General features: G+C 40.9%; 1 protein-coding gene across 11 annotated transcripts in view; it reads right to left on the bottom strand.

Annotated features, from left to right (window-relative positions):
• Positions 1–3,820: 3,820 nt before the first annotated feature.
• The window catches only part of sema6e (sema domain, transmembrane domain (TM), and cytoplasmic domain, (semaphorin) 6E), a 247,251-nt gene continuing 229,083 nt past the window's right edge, over positions 3,821–21,988 (bottom strand). For 9 of the 11 annotated variants that reach the window (XM_060921961.1, XM_060921962.1, XM_060921963.1 and 6 more), the window contains 2 exons: positions 18,586–18,738; positions 3,821–7,467 (listed from right to left, as the gene is read on the bottom strand). In XM_060921961.1, the coding sequence (XP_060777944.1) occupies positions 6,218–7,467; positions 18,586–18,738 (1,403 nt within the window). In that variant the 3' untranslated portion in view covers positions 3,821–6,217. The remainder of the gene's footprint in view (positions 7,468–18,585; positions 18,739–21,988) is intronic. The other 2 variants (XM_060921969.1, XM_060921970.1) reach the window with 2 other exon arrangements.

The following is a 21,988-nucleotide window of genomic DNA, read 5'->3' as shown; positions in this document are numbered from 1 at the left end:
GTACCAACTGGCTAGACAGTGGGACTGAGCAGGGAAGGATGTGCAGCAGGTTAGGGTGATGAAGAATAACAATGGTAATGTACTGATAAATGAGTAAATGAGGAGTGTGTGTTGAGAAGAAGGAAGAAGTACTTTGAGGGGCTGATGAATGAAGAAAATAAAGACAAGGGTGGATGGTCTGGGGATTGTGAATCAGAATTCAGGGACTGTGAATCAGGAAGTGCAGTGGATTAGCAAGGATGGAGTGAGGAAAGCAATGAAGAGGATGAAAATGGGAAGGCAGTTGGTCCAGATGACACACCTGTGGAGGCATGGAGATGTTTAGGAGAGAAGGCAGTGGAGTTTTTAAACTAGATTGTTTTAAACAATCTTGGAAAGTAGGGCGGCACGGTGGTGTAGTGGTTACCGCTGTCGCCTCACAGCAAGAAGGTCTGGGTTCGAGCCCCGTGGCCGGCGAGGGCCTTTCTGTGCGGAGTTTGCATGTTCTCCTCGTCTCCGCGTGGGTTTCCTCTGGGTGCTCCGGTTTCCCCCACAGTCCAAAGACATGCAGGTTAGGTTAACTGGTGACTCTAAATTGACTGTAGGTGTGAATTTGAGTGTGAATGGTTGTCTGTGTCTATGTGTCGGCCGTGTGATGACCTGGCGACTTGTCCAGGGTGTACCCTGCCTTTCGCCCGTAGTCAGCTGGGATAGGCTCCAGCTTGCCTGTGACCCTGTAGAACAGGATAAAGCGGCTAGAGATAATGAGATGAGATCTTGGAAAGTGAGAGGATGCCTGAGGAGTGGAGAAGCAGCATACTGGTCCCAATTTTCAACAATCAGGGTGAAGTGCAGAGCTGTAGTAACTAGAGAGGTATAAAGATCAGCCACACCATGAAGTTATAGGAAAGAGTAGTAAAATCTAGGTTAAGAAGAGAGATGGTGATTAGTGAGCAGCTGTATGATTTCATGCCAGGAAAGAGCACTACAGATGCAATGCTTGCTTTGAGAACATTGATGAAGAAGTATAGAGAAGGTTAGAGGGATTTGTATTGTATCTTTGTGGACTTAGAGAAAGCATATGACAGAGTGCCGAGAGGAGATGTGGTATTGTATGAGGAAGTCAGAGGTGGCAGAGATGCATGTAAGACTGGTGCAAGATATGTATGAGGGCAGTGCTGACAGTGGTGAGGTGTGTGGTAGGAGTGACAGATGGATTCAAGGTGGAGGTGGGATTCCGTCAAGGATCGGCTCTGAGCCCTTTCTTCTTTGCAATGGTGATGGACCAGTTGACGGACAAGATCGGGCAAGAGTCTCCATGGACTATGATGTTCACAGATGAATGACATTGTGATCTGTAGTGAGAGTAGGGAGCAGGTTAAGGGCAGGTGGAGATATGGACTAGAAAGAAGAGGAATGAAAGTAGGAGCAAGACAATACATGTATGTGAATGAGAGGGATGACTGTGGAATGGTGAGGATGCAAGGAGTAGAGGTGGCATAAGTGGATGAATTTAAATACTTGGGATCAACTGTTCAAAGTAACAGGGAGTGCAGAAGAGAGATGAAGAAAAGAGTGCAGGCAAGGTGGAGTGGGTAGAGAAGAGGGTCAGGAGTGATTTGCAACAGAAGGGTTCCAGCAAGACTGAAAAGGAAGTTGTACAAGATGGTAGTGAGATCAGCCATGCTATATGGATTGAAGACTGTGGCACTGATGAAAAGACAAGTGGCAGAGCTGGAGGCAGTAGAGGTTAAAAATGCTAAAATTTTCACTGGGAGTGAAGATGATGGACAGGATTCTTCTTTTCCCTATAGCCAACAAGGGCTGTAAGGGCACTATTGATGACATTTTAACAGTCCATCACTGGTGTGTCTAGGGCATTTTAAACTTGGTGGAGCCCATCCCTCTCCAAGCTCGATCAGTGGACAATTCAGAGTAGCCAGTTAGCCTAGCTGCACATCTTTGGACAGTAGGGGAAACCGGAGCACCCAGAGAAAACCCATGCAGACATGGGGAGAACATGCAAACTCCACACAGAAAGGCCCCTCATTAATGTGAGGTTCGAACCCAGAACCTTCTTGCTGTGAGGTGACAGTGCTAATCACTGCACCACTGTGTTGCCCATGAACAGGATTAGGGACAAGTATATTAGAGGATCAGACCAGGTTGGACGGTTTGGAGACAAAGCAAGACAGAGGAGATGGTTTGAGTTGGTTTTGACATGTGCGGAGGAGAGATGCAGAGTATATTGGGAGAAGGATGCTGAAGATAGAGCTGCCAGGCAAGAGGAAATGAGAAAGGCGAAAGAGGAGGTTTATGGATGTGGTGAGAGAGGACATGCAGGTGGTTGGCATGACAGATGAACACAGGGTGAGATGGAAACGGATGATCCGCTGTGGCGACCCCTAAATGGAGCAGCTGAAAGAAAACCCATGCAGATATAGGGAGAACATGCAAACTCCACACAGAAAGGCCCCTCATTAGTGTGAAGTTCGAAGATATTTGTAGAGATGGAGTATTTTGGCATCCACTTTCCAGAATTTAAGTAATCTTAAAATTGAGGTCCAATGTCATTCTTAGGTTTTTTTTTTGTTGTTGCTACCTTGCTTATTTTTCAACATGTTGCTACAGATTAGAGGCTTGGCTACAGCCAGTGAGGGTTATATTGCAGCTTCACAGTTAATTTACTATGAGCTTTCAGGATACAAAAAAACCCGGCACATTATTAGGCCTTTTGGTACAGAACATTTCTAACTATATTTTTGCACTAATGTCGTTCATGTAGTTGTCTATTTTTTAAATTATTTATTTGGGAATCTAGTGTTTTTAGTGCCAATAAAGCAGCACCAGTCACTCTGATTCTTGGTAAGACTTTTTTTTTTTTAAATCACTTTGCCTTAATAATTATCCTGCCATGATGACCTGGCGGAATGGGTCTGATCACAATGCACAGTGGATAAATTCAGAGTTTAGGGCTTAACAAAGCTTAGTTTCATCGCATTTAGTTTCTGTGAATAAGCAGAGCTGGGCTGCAAAATTACTTCTGATGCAAATCAGTGTGATAATAATAATAATAATAATAATAATAATAATAATAATAATAATAATACCAGTTGCAACAAAGTGGAAACTTGATGTCTAGCCACCCAGTTAAATTAAACCCTTTAGACAGAAACATATTGAGAACGTTTCCATGACGTCAATGTTAATAATTCAAATAACACACAAATTGATTTGCACTGGGCTCATATGAAATAATTAGAGTTTTTGGTATATTGCTGCTCTAATTATATCTATTCATGACTACAATAAGAGCACACGTGATGCGTTCCATCAGAACGTGTGCAGTGCAGCCTGATGATCCTTGCCACTGTTTCAGGTACTGAGGCAGGTGGAGCTTGACATTTAATCTTGTTTGATTTTGAAAAGAAAAAAAACTGAAGTGGTAGGCAAACCAAAGCTTGAAATTTAAGACAGCATTTCAGCTGAATTGAGATTTTTTTTCCCTCATATTCTGCTCAGCATTTTTTTTTAAACAAATTCCTTCTCAAGCAAAAACACTGCTGATGTACTACAGAAGTGTCACAATGAAAAACCTCATGCTTGACAAATTTTCAAATGTGCGACTCATATATGCACACCAAGTATGCACAAAAAGGTAAAGCAATTTCATAACATGGTTTGCTGCCCTCTTTTTAAACATGTATGTTGACATTTATTTTAACTATTTTTGATTCATCAATAGCTGAATTCAACTGGGCACAATGGGAGTTGCACATACTGTCTTTAAAAAACAATCTACAAAAATATGAAATTACAGTCGGCCCGAAAAACATGCATATCAGGTCTTCAGATTTATTTCTATTATAAGTAAAATACAATGGTCTTCAATAAAAGAAGAGGCAGAGGAACGTTTCCTGTTGCAGTAATAAGAACAGAGTTCTGCATTCAGGATCTGTCCATCCTCTTTATTTACACTGTGCAATAACAAAACCCTCAACGGTTGAAGCAAACAAAGCAGACACATCATTCATTCCCTTTGCTTCATAATCATAATGGCAATTCAAGAAAATGATTCTGACTACAAGTAGATGGCCTATCCCATTCACTCAGAGACGTTACTGAAACGACAAACTCCATTTCAATAAACAGCCACTGCTTAACAGGTCTTTGTGTAACCATTTCCTGCTATTGTATGTATGTTGCATATTATACATCAGCTGGTTATAAAACATGGCATTGCATTTGGTGTAACATGGAACATACTGTGGTATGTTTTACCGCGGCAACTGGCTTCAGAAATCAATTCAAGTGTTCATAGGAAAATGATTTCAGACCAGCATCAAGAGTTCTCTGGGACATTTTGATTGGGAAAAACGTCCTCAAGTTGGTAACCATATAAAATTGTTCAGTGTGCCAGTGTAACAGTGGAGCAAAGTTGAGACAGAAATATGTTTGAACACTAGCCAACACACACACACACACACACACACACACACACACAGTAAGAGCCCAAACGGCTGCTTTTATCGTTTTGAGCATTAAGTTTTGGAAAAGTTCACTTTTTTGGACACACTTTCATTTTGGCTAAATCCAATGATCATTAAAAGAGAATTTGCTCCTTTGGATTAAACTAAATCTGAAATCTTCACATCAACCTTTCCTGCAATTATTTTTTTTTCTTGTGCAATGCATTGCTTTACATGCACACACAACTAAATGACAAACAAACTGGTGAAGAACTATAAAACCAGGGAGCTGTAGAGCCAAAAGTAATAGCTTCACACAGTAAGGGAATATTAAAAATGTCTAAATAGAAATATAAATCTACAATATTCTATATTTTCATATATATATGTAGGACACACATGGACATCAAAGTTCTTTTCTTTTTAAAAATTGCAAATTAAACGATAATGGTAGCATCTCTGTCTTCTCCCCGTTGCATTCCCCCACACATCCCCTGTTGCACATACTATATTAAATAAGGCACAAATTTACACAAACAGAATTTGGCTAGTTATTGTTCTTATATTTACACCAAACAGCTACAGAGTTAATAATGATAAAACACATTTGAACATGATGAAAACAGGAGAAGTTCAGATATAGTGTTAAGTTTGCATTCTGGCATGAGGAGTCAGTTTTCACAGTTTAAGCCCAGTCTTTGAGAAGGAAATTTACACTGATAATCATCTGCAATGTGGCTTAAACTGCATCAAAGAAACTGGACCATAGTGTTCATGTGTTAGGAGAGCTTAAAAGACAGTGCTTTGGATAAACTCATAAGCCTGATGCACATCTGATTATATTCCTCTTACATACATCTATATTCATAACACTGAATTAAGGACCAACTCATCCCATTTGTAAACAGGCCTAGCAAGAGAATGAATACTAACCTTTTTTTTTTTTAATATATATTTTGATGAGGACACTCTAAAGGTGGGCAGTGCTGTAGCAAAAATTATGGTAATACAGCTGAATATTTTATTGCTCGTGTGTTCTACCAGATGTCGTCATATTTGTAGGGCGAAATCATAATGGAAGGGCATTTCAACTGCAAGTTTACCTGTCAAAATAAGGCAAAGAGCTACGTTCAGAGGTGATCATCCATTTTATCAGAATACATATACTGTTTAGGTATATGCATACATATACTGTGTAAATATAAACACATATATATACACACACACATGCATATATATACACGTTTAGAAGTGGGATTGATACAGTCCATCGAGTCTACATCAACAAAATAGTTCAATGCAGGAGAGCTCAGAATCAGGATAAGGCTCAAGCCTAGGTTAGTCTCAGCCTTAACATTAGTAATACCATAACCAAGAATTCAGGAGAACACTGAAAAGCAATACTCAACACAGTGGCAGCCTAGAACAAGATGGGCAACTGTTCCATTCTCTTCTACATCCTCACCTTCTATAAGCAAATAGCTGAGCAATACCAATATGGTACAAATATTCATGAGGCACAAAGAAAGAAAAAGAGTCAAGTTCAAATGTGAAGTTGACAACGCTGGCAGCCATCATCAGTCCTGCTGCAGTTTTTTGTTTTTTTCCTCTTGACCGAATCCAATTCTCAGTGGTGGTGCAGCATTAACTCGAAAGCTGCCCATAGACAGAAATAAGCAACCGAGACTGGAGTCTAGTCTTGCTCTATGAACAAGTGTAGATTTGTTAGTCTACACACTCTGGAGTGCAACTGAGAAGTCCATGGGAGCTCAGTAGTTGAACTTCCCAGCCTGATTTACAGGTGAGGTGGCAGGTATGAAGAGTGGTTTGGGAGGGACATCGGGTTTCAATGAGGCTGCGCGACGGACCACAGCTCCACGCTGGAGCTCGGGCTGCTCACTGTAGCTGTGCTGGCGCGTCAGGTAGCCATTGGGTATGAGTGGGTGACGTGCATCGCAGCCGCCGGTGGAGTTGACCCGGGCGAGAAGTGGAGGATGGTGCGAGCGACGGCTAAAGCTTGGCTCTCGGCAAACAGCTCCTCCGGATGACATGAGAGAGTGACGCTGGGAGGCATGGCGCGAAACCCGCTCTAGTGTGGACTGGTGCTGAGAAGGCATGTCTGGTGGCACATCCATGCGACGTGTCAGGCTGTCTCTGGGCAGTGTGGAGGAACTGTAGTAGGGAGCTGACTCTGTTTCAGGGATTTGTGGCTGCATGCGGTTGGCAAATGCCATCTGGCCCGAGTTAGCTGACATGGATGAGGTAAGCACAGTGGGGCTCTTCCCAGTCGCAACATTAATCTCATGGATGTGCTTGAGGAGCTCATCGAGCGAGGTCACATCCACTATCTTGTGCGGGTAGCAGTGCTGTGGCTGACTTGGGATGCGCTCTGCGTTGTGTATCTTGCGCTCTTCCAGGTGTACACCCCCACCCAGAGATTGTCGGCTAGCCAGACCATGGGTGAATGGAAAGACCTGCTGAGGAATTCCAGAGCTGGGCCTGGACCCAGCCACATTGTGTGACTTGGGCTCTTTGGCATTGTTACAGTTCTGATTCTTCTCCCATTGGTTCTTGAAGGCCTTCATGCTCTTGATTGGCAGTTCTGGCGTTGAATCAGGTGTGGGAAGGCCAGACAGCTCTGAGGAGTGGTGATGATGAGGATGGATCAGATCTGCCATGACACCATGGTGGCCATGTCTTCGCCCTGAATGATCCTTCCCATTTTGGAAGAAGGAGTTATAGAGCTTTGGAGACGATACCTCCAGCTTCTCGTCCTTGCCCTGGTTTTCCAGAAGGCCATTCAGCTTGGCTAGACTACGCAGCGATAGAGCATGAGGGATGGGAGCCTCTGGGTCCTTGGCCAGTCTCTTAGTTTTATTTACATTGTAGTTGCAGTAACAGGAGACGAGGAAGCCAGAGAGGAAGGCCCCCAAGACGAACGCCACAAGCACACAAGCTATTAGCAGAGTGTAATGAACACTGTGGTTGGACTTGTCAGCTTCAGGAGGACGACGGACTCCTGAAAAGAGAGCAATAGAGAAAAACAGTAAAGTGAGTGGTGCATGATCTTGTGACATACAAGCACAGCAGGACAGTGGTAATGATATTTTGATTTGGTTAGTACTCGTTGAAGACTTGGAGGAAGGAATAAATTATTGCTGCGACTTATTGCTGTTCACTACAGCAGCTGAAGCTCTAATGTTATAAGACGTACAAATTTGGTATTCTCTACTGACTAATAAAGCTTTAAGTGTGTTCAATGGACTTACATATGATGAGCACTACTGGGTATCCAGACCTCACTGTGTATTCAAGCCACTTGGGCAGAGATTAGAAATGAAGCACCTGCTGTGCTCTTCTTGCCAAAAAAATAAACACTCCACCTTAACTACCTGAACCTACAAACAGCACATTAGCACATAACAATAAAAATGTATTTATTGCATCAGACTTCGGAAAGGTGGTCTCAATGACTTGAATAAATCTTAAATGTAAATACATTACTATGCTATACTTCCTTATTATTTTAATGAGCTTCACAGACTAAGGGCAAAGGTGAGATTTCCACCACATGAAATCTGAACTAATTAGCACATTCTTTTCTATTTGCAATTCCATTGTTTCCACAGATGTCGGTCTTCTTTATTCAAGGTCAAGGAAATGTGGGTAAAACTCCACACAAAATATTGTGTTTCCTGCAGAAAAAGGCCCCAATCCTCCAGGCTAATAAATAATATATATTTGGGAGAATAAAAAATGGTTAATTAATTTTCAAAATGTTCCATGAAAAACATTTTATATAATAAAGTGTGGGTGATGCTGGAGATGGTACAGAATGTTACAACATTAAACACAGCTGAAAGGGATGGGGATGGGGATGCGTGAAGTCCGGGAGCTGCGCTTAAGCCAAGGGGAACTGTGCACCTGCTTTATTTCACAATGCGGCAGCAGGTAAATACAACAGAGACAGTATAGTGGCAGTGTGGGTGGGTGAGGGAGGGAGAAAATGTGGGAGAGAAAGAGAAAAAGGAGAAGGATGAGGGAGGAAAGTGCTATTGTACTTTCATGCAGCTGCAAGCAAAAGCACAATTATGAATGCATAATAAGTTTGGATGTACAAGAAGAAGAAGAAAAAAAAAGATAATCTTCCTCCAGGCATCAATACAAACACATTAACAGAGTAGAACATGGCATTTCTCTAGCTATCAAATGAAGAAAGCTTTTCACCTAAATGTTTTTCTTCAGCTTTTTGTCGATGCAAACTGGGAAGAGTTATGGTAAAATAAACTCTGCAATATTCCAGTTTGCCTTGTGGCAAAAGAACACTTTCCCCTACCTTTCTCATTTTTCTCTCGCATACACCCTCAGTGTTTGGCAGAAGAATTATGTAGGTCAGGAAATAGTTGGAAAGACTTGTTCCCACAGAGCATGTTTCTCTTTTTGGCTGTTTCACCTTTCAACATCTCAATGTTTTGCAAAAAAAAAAAAGAAAAGAAAAAGGTAGGACTTTATGGCAACTAGCATCATGTCTGCTGAGAGAACTAAGAGAACGCAGATCTGCTTTCTTATCTAACCTCTGCTAGTTGAACATCGGTTAGACAGTGGTACTCTGACTGAAGAACAGGAATTTATGAATAATGGAGGTCTTCAGTCTTTGGCTCTGACTCACCAAGCCTCTGCAGGGCCCTAAACTATACACACAGCCTGGAGAGCTCTGAGGGCTACCACATGCTCCGTGATGAAATGACTCATTCCTGATGCATATGGACAGTATGTGTATCGCAATAGGGGGCACAAAGAAGGGACAAATCTTATTTGCTCGACACATAAATCGTCAAAACGTGTTTGACTCTCAGCCAGCGCTGAGCAGATGCCTATAAAAGATGCATGCTGTCCCACTCGGTCTCTCACCGGTACAGGGACTGTCAACGATATCTGAGCGCCTAGCTGTTTTAAGGTAGCTTATTGTTAAAGCATGTTGGAAGATTTGGCTCACAATCTGAAAACGTATACTCTACACATGTACGCTTCCTGGAGAGAAAAATATAAGACACCTTCCCTGCCTTAATAACAACACCAATCCTGTCAAGTAAGAATGCCATTCGTGTCTTGTCAGTTTTAGTTTAGCCCACTTTCCTCCTGTCTGGGTGTGCAAGTCAGCTAGAGTTTGTGGAGCATATATTGATGTTTTACCCGCTCTTCCAAACAATTCCACAAGTATTCTTTGAGAACGACGTCTGGACATTTTTCAAGCCAGGCACAGTGTCTCAGTGTTTGGTTCACCCAGAGATTTGGCCTTATGCACCATGGGACAAGGAAATGTCCATGCTGTAATTTACTTGGACATGATGCACAAAAGGCAACCTCAGATTCTGGCCAACAACTGACAGATTTATGATAATTTGCATTAACCCAGGTGGCATCACTTATTGACACTGTACAATAAGGTGAAGCTACTTCATCAGCTGTGCAAGCCCTGGAGTCTCTGCAAGTTGAGTTTGACATTATCCAGCTCAATGTGCGCAAACTGAACTTGGCACAAAATACAGATAAGACCAAATTTATGTTGTTCACAAATGGCTTACCAGCTAACACTTTCCCGCAAACAGCCCTGCCCTTTTAACTTCACATTGATCACCAGCTGTCATTTAAAACTCACTGTGGAAAAACTGTCTCTAAACTGAAGGTGAAATTTAGTTTCTTTAGTAATAGGAATAAAACCTGCAAATTTCTCCCACGCAATAAGTTTGTTCATCCAGTCATTTTTTTATTGTTTGATTCAGATTATGGTGATCTACTGAACATGACTGCCTCTGCCCAATGTCTACATTTCCTGGATAACGTACATCACTGTACTTTATGTTTTATTACTGGCTGCAAATACTCTACATACCACTGTGAACTCAAGAGCTGAATGGCCACCATTATATGGTGGACATAAAGTCTACACACCCCAGTTAAGATTACTGGTTTCGTGATGATTTATCTTTATAGCATAAAATAATGCAATTTTAACAGGAGTGTGGAAACTTCTCATATCCACTGTAAGTGTGCAGTGTGTGTATATATATATACATACACACACTATTCAAAAAAAGTAGGGGATATTTTATTTTGAGATCCAAATTTTCACATATACAAAGGGATACGAAAGCATGTTGTATAGTTCCTTACTGAGGAAGCATTTCCAAAGAAATTCATCACCCAAACACATCAATGACACTCTCATGATAGCACGGGATGCTACTGATGATCAAGGGGGTCGTGCCACAAATTTGCATGACTCTGAATTGGAAGGTTAGAGCCACTCCAAAGGAAGATTTTGAAGAGAAAGCATCAGATTATCAGTGGTTGAAGTCGTTAATTAAACAGAGACCATGCGCCGTCTAACACAGGATGAGAGGTTACGTGCCCTTGGCATGCTACAGGTTGGCACAAGACAGGTCGTTATGGCAAGAGCATTGAATGTTTCCCAGTCTGTCATCAGCAGATTATGGTCCAGACATCGTGCTACAGGGTCTGTTCAGGATAGACCACGATCCGGTCGACCAAGGGCAACAACTCAGGCTCAGGACAGATTCATCCGCACTATTGCCTTGAGAAATCGTATGGTAACAGCAAATCAGATAAGGTCTCAACTTCGAAGGAATACTGGCTTGGTAGTGAGTGGCCAGACCATCAGGAATCGACTGCACAGATTTCACTTACACGCCCGACGTCCTCGTGTCATTCCCTGTTTGAGGGATCGTCACATTAGGGCCAGACTCCAATGGTGTCGTCATCATCAACGCTGGGATAATCGCCGATGGAACCATGTAATGTTCTCAGATGAGTCGAGGTTCACTGTGGACTTCCTGGACAGACGCAGGAGGGTTTGGCGCCGACGTAACGAACGTTTCCATGACGTTAACGTCATTAGACATGATCCGTATGGGGGTGGCTCTGTAATGGTGTGGGGAGGCATCACTGCTGCCGGCAGAACAGACTTGCATGTTGTTGCTGGATGTGTCACAGGGCAGTACTACCGGGACAACATCTTGGCACCCCATGTTGTGCCGTTTGCAAGTCGTTATGGCTGCCGTTTCATTTTCCAAGATGACAATGCCAGATGTCATAGGGCCAGGATCGTTACAGATTACCTCCAGCAACAGAATATCACCAGATTACCATGGCCAGCACTCAGTCCGGACCTTTCCCCCATCGAGCATGTCTGGGACATGCTTGGACAGCGGCTACGCCAACGTCAACAACTTCCTGCCAATGTCCAAGAACTTGCTGCAGCATTGCAACAGGAATGGAATAACATTCCCCAAAATGACCTGGGACGTCTCGTTAGGAGTATGCCACGCCGAATTCGAGCTTGTCTAGCCAACCGAGGGGGTTTTACCTGCTACTGACTCGGTTTCAAAATGGTGGTAAATTTGCTGTATGACCCTGTGTTTGTGTTGACCCTTATTCTGGAGAATCTGTCCTTTACTGACTGTACACAGGGTTTCGAATAAATTGACAAATGTTTCCTTAATGTTTTTCTGTCATTTGTTTCCTTCCTGACCTCATGATCTGCATTTCATTCTACTTGTAAATCCAATATCCCCTACTTTTTTTGAATAGTATATATATATATATATATATATATATATATATATATATATATATATATATACACACACACTGGCAGAGCTTACATGTATTTTTGTTATTATTATAATTTTACATATTTACATATGTTTCCTTTCAGCTGTTCTGTTTGTCCTTATCATTGGTGCTACTTTGTTTATACACATGACAAATCTTGGCACTTGTATAATATGTTTGTGCAATGTGTTAAAGCTAAAGATAACAGGAATGTGTGAAGAACAGGGACAGCCATATTATAGATGATCTGATATTGGAAAGAGAAAGAGTGGGAGGAATTAGTGGGGGGGGGTATGTGAACATAAGGCAGCGTTGACTAAGACGGTGTAACGAGACTAAAAATGGTGGCGCAAGGGGAAGTGGAGGTGTGCAGGAGAAACAGAACTGGAAGACAGTGATGGACAGACTGTCAGCCATGTGTTAGTCTCATTCCCTCTCCCTCTTTTTCCATTATATAGCAGAATCTGTTCTAACAGTAGGAAATAGAAAGCACAAGAATAGATAAAAAGCCACCTTACACAAGCCGAATAGCAGCGAGAGGGAAGTCAATGTGGATCGTGAGAAGTGAGATCTCTCTAAGAGCTAATTTGGGGTGTGACAGGTGGGAACACAGCTTTAATGGCAAAAGTCTTAAAAATAGAAATAAATAAGAGCCAATTGGCATGAATTGGATGCGAGTCTCATGGGGTGTGCAAAAAAGCACAAATCTCATTAAACACAATACACAATACTTCCTCTCAACCCTTTTCATTTTCACTTTCTCTTCAATGTTAGTTACAACCAATTTCCACCCACTGTCCACACTCTTAAAAATAAAGGTGCCAGAAGGTGTCCTTTAGAACAATGCCAAAGAACAGCCATTTTCAGTTCCATAAAGAACCATTGGCTCCAGGATTTTTTTCTTTAATAATTGTTAATTTTGTCTTTGCTGGAATTATCATTCTTTAATACAAAGGTCTTCCAAACAATTCTAACATTTATTTCTTGATTCATCAATCGGAAAGTTTGTCTTCGTCATCACTGAAGGACATTAACTTTCACCTTTATTTTTGAGTTGAAGTCTAATCTCACAACTGATACCACCCTTATTAGGTGAGGCCTGAGATCTCCTACCACAACACTAAACTGCATTTCACAGAGAGTTGTAGAACAACTCAACACACTTGGACTGCACTGACTGTCCATATAGGTATAATACACAACCCTTAACTGGCTCGCACCACTTCAACTCATCCTTCACACTCTTTGGCTTGGAAGTATGTGCTTATATCTCTAGAATGATCCATTTTGAAATCTATTCTAACCACACACAATCAGGATGAAAGGATGCCATGCTTCTCTTATGAAACTCAGTGAAGGCTGATAATTGATAGATTTTCATGATTATTTAGTAGGAAGGGCAAGGATTGCTAAATTAGCTCAAGTCTGCCTGACATGTAACCTAACAAACCAATTAACAATCTCGGTCTCTCTCATTCATTTCTGAGGCCATGCTTGTTTTGTCACTGTTTTCCTCAACAGTGAGTCTGGCACAGTGCAGGTTGGGAAAGTGTTAGCACAGCAATCGGACTTAAATACAGACCAAAACAACCTCGCTGCTTCTAACCAAACCCGAGTGTGATTAGATTGCAGTAACTCAAATCACCCTGATTTGACCCAATAGCAGGATGTGAATGAAACATGCTGTTTATTGTTACTTCTGAGCAGCAATTTTTTGACATTGGAAAGGCAAACTATAATTTGGATCTAGCGCTGTTCTGGATGACTGGCTTAAAGAAATGCTGGATACAGTTCACAAAATTGCCGATGTCATTATTTACAAATTATTTAGAACTGGCTCTGTGTTTTCCATCCTCAACTATACAACTATGTTTCCAGCCCGGTCCTGTTCTACACATACCGCGGCACATGTTTTCTGGTTTTGTCCAGTGTGAAACTGAACTGGACCAAAAAGAAAACAAATTCAACAGAGATCATATGAAAAGGACTGAAATGTTAAAAAGCACATTACACGGATCTGACTAATATCTCCGATACAGACCAGCGTCTGGCACTGACAGCACAAGAGCTCATTGAGATTTTTTTTTTTCCAAAGTTTTATTCTCTGTTGCCATGAAACTATTTAACTCATCACAGCCACAAGGTTGTCTACTTTTATAATAAAAGAGACGAAACAGATCACCAGGAGACCAGAATGGCTTCTTTCTCTCAGTAACACATTACATTTCTCTCTCTCACTCGCACTGTCTCTCTGATATACAGTACACGCACAGACTACATCATGTTAATTTGAGTGAAAACAATTTGACTATTTATGAGAGTTCAGTAGTACTATAAACAATAAATCTTTGAGTCTGCCCCAAGATACAAAAAAAGTCATCACATATCAATCTTCAAATAGATTCACTATTCCTTGTATTCTTTGTTCCACCGCAATTTTTTTTTTTTGCAAAATGAGTTTGGCTTTGTTTATGTCAGGATGAAAGAAAATTACAATCCTGCAAGAGATTCTCATTTGTAAGAAGAGCACCTCAAGGAATTTCATACACAAGTGAACGGCCTGATTGAAATACATGAAGAACTAATAAACGGTCTTTGGGATTCAGTTCGTTCCTACAAATTGAAAAGCTCGGCTGTATTAAATAAAGTGTATACCTTCTCTGTCAGCAAACCGCAACACAGAGAATCCCAGTGAAATTTTTGTATCACAACAGTTTTAAGGTTCATGCAGCGTTAGATGCATTATGCATGCAATAACTCAATTAAGGATATACTCAACAACTGAGGAAGCGGGAACATCACCATTAAATAAATAAATAAATAAATAAATTCTTAATTATGCCACATACTTTTAAACAAGGAGAAAAAGGGAAGTGTTTGGCACATGCAGGTCAAGTGTCTGGCTTTCCCACATTACGCAGCTAATGAAAGAAGCAAGGCTGGTCCTCTTGGAGGAAGAGTGCCAATCAGTCAGAACTAAAACCAAAACAAGCAAAAGTGGAGAAGCGTGCAGGATATGCCAGGAGCAGGGCAGTTTTACAGGAGCAGGAGATCCTACAGCAGTGCTTTTAACCCTGTTCTCCACCGACAGCCCAGAGAAAAAACACAAACTTACCTCTAGCTCCAGCATGGTCAAGTTGAAACATGTAAAATTTGAACTGTGTTGCACTCGCATAGAGGTAGAATGGAGGACATTCTGTTTCTATGCTTGCACTGAAATCTAGAGCTCAACTGGAGTTCTACATTTCTTTGGCTGAGTACTGGGTTTACTTTGCCACACAATGAGGGAGAAGGAAGTCGAGGAGAAGAGGAATTGAGGGCTGAACAGAAGAAGGTCGTTTAGTTTAGAGGAAACACGAGGCGGGTTAACAGCACGCTACTCCGCAGAGCTCGGAGAGAGTGGGGAGGACAGGGATGGGGAGGAGAGGAGGTCAACAAGTTTGGAAAGAACAAGCGCATTACCTGGATTACACACTGTGTGGATCCTCAGTTCACACTAAACCCTGTGTTTTACTGTGTTGTTGATACCTTTGATGCTCTATGTGTGTTTACACTGCCATATTATTGTTTTAATACAGTAATAACTGGCATATCAAAACAAGTCACTTACTCATACTATTAAAAAAGAAAAAAACCTACAAAGCCTCTATTTTTCTCACTTATTTCTCTTTCCCATAAGGTATTAATAACCACAGGGCCAACGGGCTTTTTAACAGTTCAGCTTGAGTTCGTGTCTGGTGTCCTCTGCTCTCTCTCTCTCTCGCTCCCTCTCTCTGTCTAATGAGCTCCAGACACAAACATCCTGCTCCCGATTATGAGTCCAGCCTCCTCCTGCACACGCACAAATTATCGGAGGACAGGAGTCTTCAGCGTACCCTGGTTCACTTCATTTGAATTCATAAATGACCTGCAAGTGTGTTTAAAATAGCTGGGGTAGAGAATACAAGCTACAGACACTTCTGGGCAGTAATTGCTGCAAGTTTCCTTTCTACTGGAACCTGAGGCATCATTATATGTTATAGGTGGGTTATATTATAGCCCAGGTGGGTGTCTGGAATGCGTAATAGTAAAGCAGACCTTAACCTGTGCTCCCAATTTACTCCTTATAATAATAGCACAGAGGGAAACTAGAGATATTGACTGTGCGTCATATTACAAATGCATCAAACTGGTCCCAAGATATTTATACAGCTTAGACAAATGCCTTATTTCACTTTGTGTTTATATTACTTTCATTGAGTATGTGTGTCTCATATATATATATATATATATATATATATATATATATATATATATATATATATATATATTCTATCCACATTCACTTGATATGAGCAATCACACACTCTGATTGATGTGACGTCAGATATATCACCTTGTTATCACGCATTTAAAAGAAACAGAAATGGCTAAATAAAGAATAGTGTTGTCGTTGTCTCCCAATATCGCTTGTTCCACACTCCAGCCTAGTCGGTGGTGCCAAACTGCCAAAAAAAGAAGAAAATGGAGGAGCATGCTGCTGAACCAACCAAGGACGAAATAAAAACTCTACTCGAAAACAACCCCCCCCCAAAAAAAAAATACACAAATAAAGCAACAAAATATGGAATTAAAGGATTTGATGGTAAGAACAACGTATCTTTTAAAAATTTTTAGAAGTATTATTATAGCATTTTCCACAAATTGCTACTGTCATTTCGCTGATTTGTTTACGTTCTAAGCGGAAATAATTTTGTTGGATGTTTTGTATAAAGTTTTTATTTATCAAATTTGCAAAAAATAAAAATGCTCTGTTTCTCAAAATCCAGTGAATGTGGATAGAATAAAAACAGTTATTCCACTCAGTCTCATCGTACATGGCTTAGAGCTGACTGCGTTACGCACCTCGTCGGCTATCAGCTCATATACGACTTGAAAATTATATATATGTTTAATTAAAAAGGGAAAATGGAAGTGATTTCAAGCAGGATGTATTTTTAAACTGTATTATAGAGCTTTTGTATTTGGCCAGTGATGGTTTTCTGATATCTGCTGCCATATTTAAGTGGTCTCTCTCAGTCTCTGAACTATTTCTAGATTCAGTTTTAAAGGCTAAGGATCAATCGCAAAGTATGAGAAAGATTGAGGAAGCTGAGAGACGAAGATAAAGACAGGTTAAAATGGCAGAGATCTGTAGAGTTCAGAACTGCACAGAAAATCCTCAATTAGTGAAATACTATGCAACATTTATAATCTCTTCATTTCACTCAGAGTTTTCCTCTCTTAGCATATTGATATTCGTGCCACCTGTCTCAGCTTGGCTGCTAAAACACATCACCCACCCAAGTTTTTCTTTTTTATTAGCTAGTGCCCGTCGGCTTATTTATTTGTTGTTGGCATTCTCATTATGGGTTGAGTGGATGATCATAACAGCAACAGTGAGAGTGTATGAGAGTGGCACAGAGCTCAGCAGGAACAGGATTTATGAGCTCCTCTTTACACAGTGGAGGAGCTCCATCAGGAACCATGGGGAAAACGCACCCTAATGGCTAAACACAACATGCTACACATTACGGCATATTATGGATTATGAAAAGGAAAGGGAAATTGCTATTTTGGAGTTTTAATGGTTTATCATCTTTCATAGTGCATCAATAATTTTGTGTAATTTAAGTAATAAATATAGATTGGAAACTCTCAGACAGCAGAAATTGCTTTATACTTACTGAGAAAGCTCTATTTAGTTGTGGAAGTCAGCACACTGCACATTAAATCTCTCATTGAAAGATAAAGAAATTAGCTGAAAAGTATCCTCTCTTGATATTGCCTCATTATTAAGAGCGTTTTATAAACACTCATTTATTTTTAAATGCATCACACATGGTAGGGTCCTATTTCTCAAAAAGAGGGGTTTTTTTGGAAGTACAAATTAGCTTTTTGTTGTTGTTTTTTTTAATAGCCATTATTTATCCAAGCACTCTTAACCTCCTAAGGCCCAAGCTGTTTTTTTACATGCATTTTTTATTTCTCTTTGCTATTTGGGCTTATTAGAACCTGATTAGAATAAAAACTAAGCATCATCTTTGATAAGATGTACTTTTAGAAAAAAAGTATGTCCACATATGTGGATTCTTGTTCCGAATTTCTAAAAAGTGCTGTCCACGCATGTGACCGCTAAGCCCTAAGAGGTTAAGACTAAAATATTAAAACTATAACTAATAAATACTAATCTGCTGAACACTGGTCAATTTCTTTTAATTTCTTTCTTTCTTTCTTTTAAGACATATCAATTCTGACACGTGTGTGTGTGTGTGTGTGTGTGTGTGTGTGTGTGTGTGTGTGTGTGTGTGTGAGAGAGAGAGAGAGAGAGAGAGAGAGAGAGAGAGAGAGAGAGAGTGTGTGTGTGTGTGTGTGAAGCTGAGGGCCACACAGTAGGATCCAGGAGAGCGCAAGTTAGTTCAAACTGAAGAAACTGGAGAACCAGAAGACATAGCAGATTTAGAGCCTCTCGCTGCCCCCTTACCCTCCATCTCCACACTGATTGGCTCCAAGCCAGGGGAGCCCCGCCCTCCCCGCTCCCCCTCCGCAGGGTGGGTACCTTTCTCAGAGACACTTGGCCCTTTAGGCAGAGCTGGTCCCTGAATGGTTGGGCTGGCGCTTGTGGGTGAGGTCTTTCCTGTGGTTGTGTTGGAAGGGGGCAACAGAGTAACCAGTCAGTCAAGTCCTTTAAGTGCATCATATTCACATACAAAAAAAAAAAAAAATAATAATAAATGTTTGTCAATATTCTGAGTACATGCATCAAAAATAAATGAAGCAGCTGAAACATCAAATTAAACCATCACTATAAGTTTTCACTGCTGAAGGTAGTCCATATGAACGAGCTTGCTCGACAGGAAGTGGTTCATGCTTGTAATATTTACAATGATTTCCTGTCCCTCCCAGGAGAATCCTTAAAGGTTCCATGTAGAACCTTACAACAGAATTTCCTTTTCAGAAAAGGTGCCAAATTAAAAGCCCTTCAGAAAGCTACAACCATTAACCTTCCAAAGAACCCTTAAAAAGAAGTTTAAGGCTAACATAAGCTCACTAGCAGCAGGATCACAGTGTGGTGTTATTTTTGTTGGATCGCACTATTGTTCCAGCAGCCTCTTGCATCAGTAGAATGTTAAGTTTGACTATAAGCTACGGTGATTTCACACTGCAGCCGTATGAAGCAGTCTGTTCTGCCCCCCCCCGTTCATGTTCTGTGGATGGGGATTGTGGGAATGAGAGCAGCACAGAGAAAACACCGTAATAACTATCCCTTGAATGCGCAATAACAGTATGACAAAGACTGAAACTCACTTTGCAAAAAGATTTCTGAAAAAAGACATGGATTTTAACTTTTATTTTATTCAATACTCAAACGATCATTGAGCAGGAGACAAATACAAAATGGTGTGAATGCACCCAGTGGGACAGCTGAAATTTAATTAAGAAACACAGGCATATCCTAAAGCATCAGTACAGCACGAGCATGGTCTAACCTCCATTTCACTGGGGTGTAGATCTGACCTCCCACTCCTATCCTTTTTTCTCTCTGAACAGCTAGAATCACTTGCTTTTTAGAGACATGTACCCAAAATGGCTAACTGTTGGTGAAGGAACAGTTTTCCTTTTGTGACTGTGTGAATGAGAAGTGTTAGTTTAAACCTTGCACTGTATAGAATTTGCAATACAGACACTTTAGCTGTAAGTTGTAACCAGCAGTTTGCAGAATGATCATAGATTAAATCTTTGGCAAGTGATGATAAAAACATCACACTCTGTGACAAATAGTGACACTAACAGTGATAAAATACCGCATTTGATATAAACAAGAAACACTAAATCTGTAGTCTTGCAGTATCAGTGACTGCTTCGTTGTTACACATTTACTTCAAGGTACATTTGTCAAATATATATCTATAGGTCTTTATTCTATCCACATTCACTGGATATGAGCAATCACACACCCTGACTGGCCACTCTACTACTAAGCTATCAGCTAATATACCATGAGTAGAGAAAAAAAAAATGGCGGCATGCATCAAGTCAGATATATCGCTTTGCCATCAAGTATTTAAAAGAAACAGAAATAGCTAAAAGAATCTAGTTTTTTTTTTACCTCCAATATTTCCTGTTCCACACTTCAGCCCAGTCAGTGCCAATAATACACCTTTAAGTTGATTTGCCAACCGCCAAAAAAAAAAACGAAGAAGAAGAAGAAAATGGCGGAGCGTGTTGCTGAACCAACTGAGGACGAAATAAAAACTATATTCGTAAACAAAACCTGAAAAAAAAATAGTGCAACAAAATATGGAATGAAAGTATTTCATGGTAAGAACATATCTTTTTATTTTTCAAGAATTACTATTATAGTATTTTTCACAAATTGCTACTGTCATTTTGCCGGTTTGTTTACATCCTAAGTGGAAATGATGACATTTTGTATAAAGTTTTTATTTATCGAATTTGCAGAAAATAAAAATGCTCCATTTCTCAAAATCCAGTGGATGTGGATAGAATAAAACAGTTATTCCACTCAATCTCGTCGTACATGGCTTATAGCTAACGAGGCACTATGCGCTTCGTCAGCTATCAGCTCATGTACGACTCGATTTCGTGGAATCACTGTTAAATATGTAATGCGAGTACTAATATCAAAAGATTGTTGAGAATGTTACGAGGAGGTATTTGTTAGCTTTAAGTTGCAAACGTAAAATGTTTAGTAGTTCTCATCTCATTATCTCTAGCCGCTTTATCCTTCTACAGGGTCGCAGGCAAGCTGGAGCCTATCCCAGCTGACTACGGGCGAAAGGCGGGGTACACCCTGGACAAGTCGCCAGGTCATCACAGGGCTGACACATAGACACAGACAACCATTCACACTCACATTCACACCTACGGTCAATTTAGAGTCACCAGTTAACCTAACCTGCATGTCTTTGGACTGTGGGGGAAACCGGAGCACCCGGAGGAAACCCACGCGGACACGGGGAGAACATGCAAACTCCACACAGAAAGGCCCTCGCCGGCCCCGGGGCTCGAACCCAGGACCTTCTTGCTGTGAGGCGACAGCACTAACCACTACACCACCGTGCCGCCATTGTTTAGTAGTTTGTAAACACAAATATATAGTCAGTTTAAAAAGTTAAACTAAGCTATGATAAAACCTAAGTTCAACATGTACATCTGGATGCAGGTATTAAAGTATGTTCTAGAGCAGAAGCTGATCTAGGAACACATGGCCAGCTAGAAATCCTGCTTCTTGATCCCGCTCTGCTTCTAACAAGCTGCAGATCTTCTTTGCCTTGACTTTTCAACCCATTTCACTCCCTTCCAGTGTCTCCATTTTGAATTTGCACAATTCTGAATTTTCACTACATGGCTTAATATACTCAGTAAGACTTGCTTTGAGGGCCTCCCCATCTTGGATACTGCAGCAGTTCTACATAAAAAAAAAAATCCATATTCTTCAGCCAAGACCATTTTAATTATTGATGCCTTGTTAAAGTTCCTGTTCTCCTATGCTGAGTGTCCTTGAACCCAGGCAAAGTAGAGGGGCTCCCAAGATTGACTGGTGGCTAATGAGCTGCCTTTATACTGTTTCCATGTAACCAGGCAGTTCAGCAGCTCACACACACACACACACACTTTTAACTCTATCGGTGTGAGGCATTTCCATTAACTTGTGGGAAACGGAGTTAAACACCCTTAGCCTTAACGTTAACCTCCTTAAACAGACATAAAAGCTGCAGTTTTGTTACAAAAATTATCAGTCAAATGTCCTCATAACATCATGAGGATATTTGGTCCTCATAAAGAAAAAACACCCTGCTCCCCACACACACTTTTTTTTTTGGGGTCGTCAGTTCATTAGGTTTGTTCCAATCAGGCCTGTC

Source organism: Neoarius graeffei, chromosome 5, assembly GCF_027579695.1.
Source record: "Neoarius graeffei isolate fNeoGra1 chromosome 5, fNeoGra1.pri, whole genome shotgun sequence".
Taxonomy (NCBI): Eukaryota; Metazoa; Chordata; class Actinopteri; order Siluriformes; family Ariidae; genus Neoarius; species Neoarius graeffei.
This window is presented reverse-complemented; position numbering and strand designations above follow the sequence as displayed.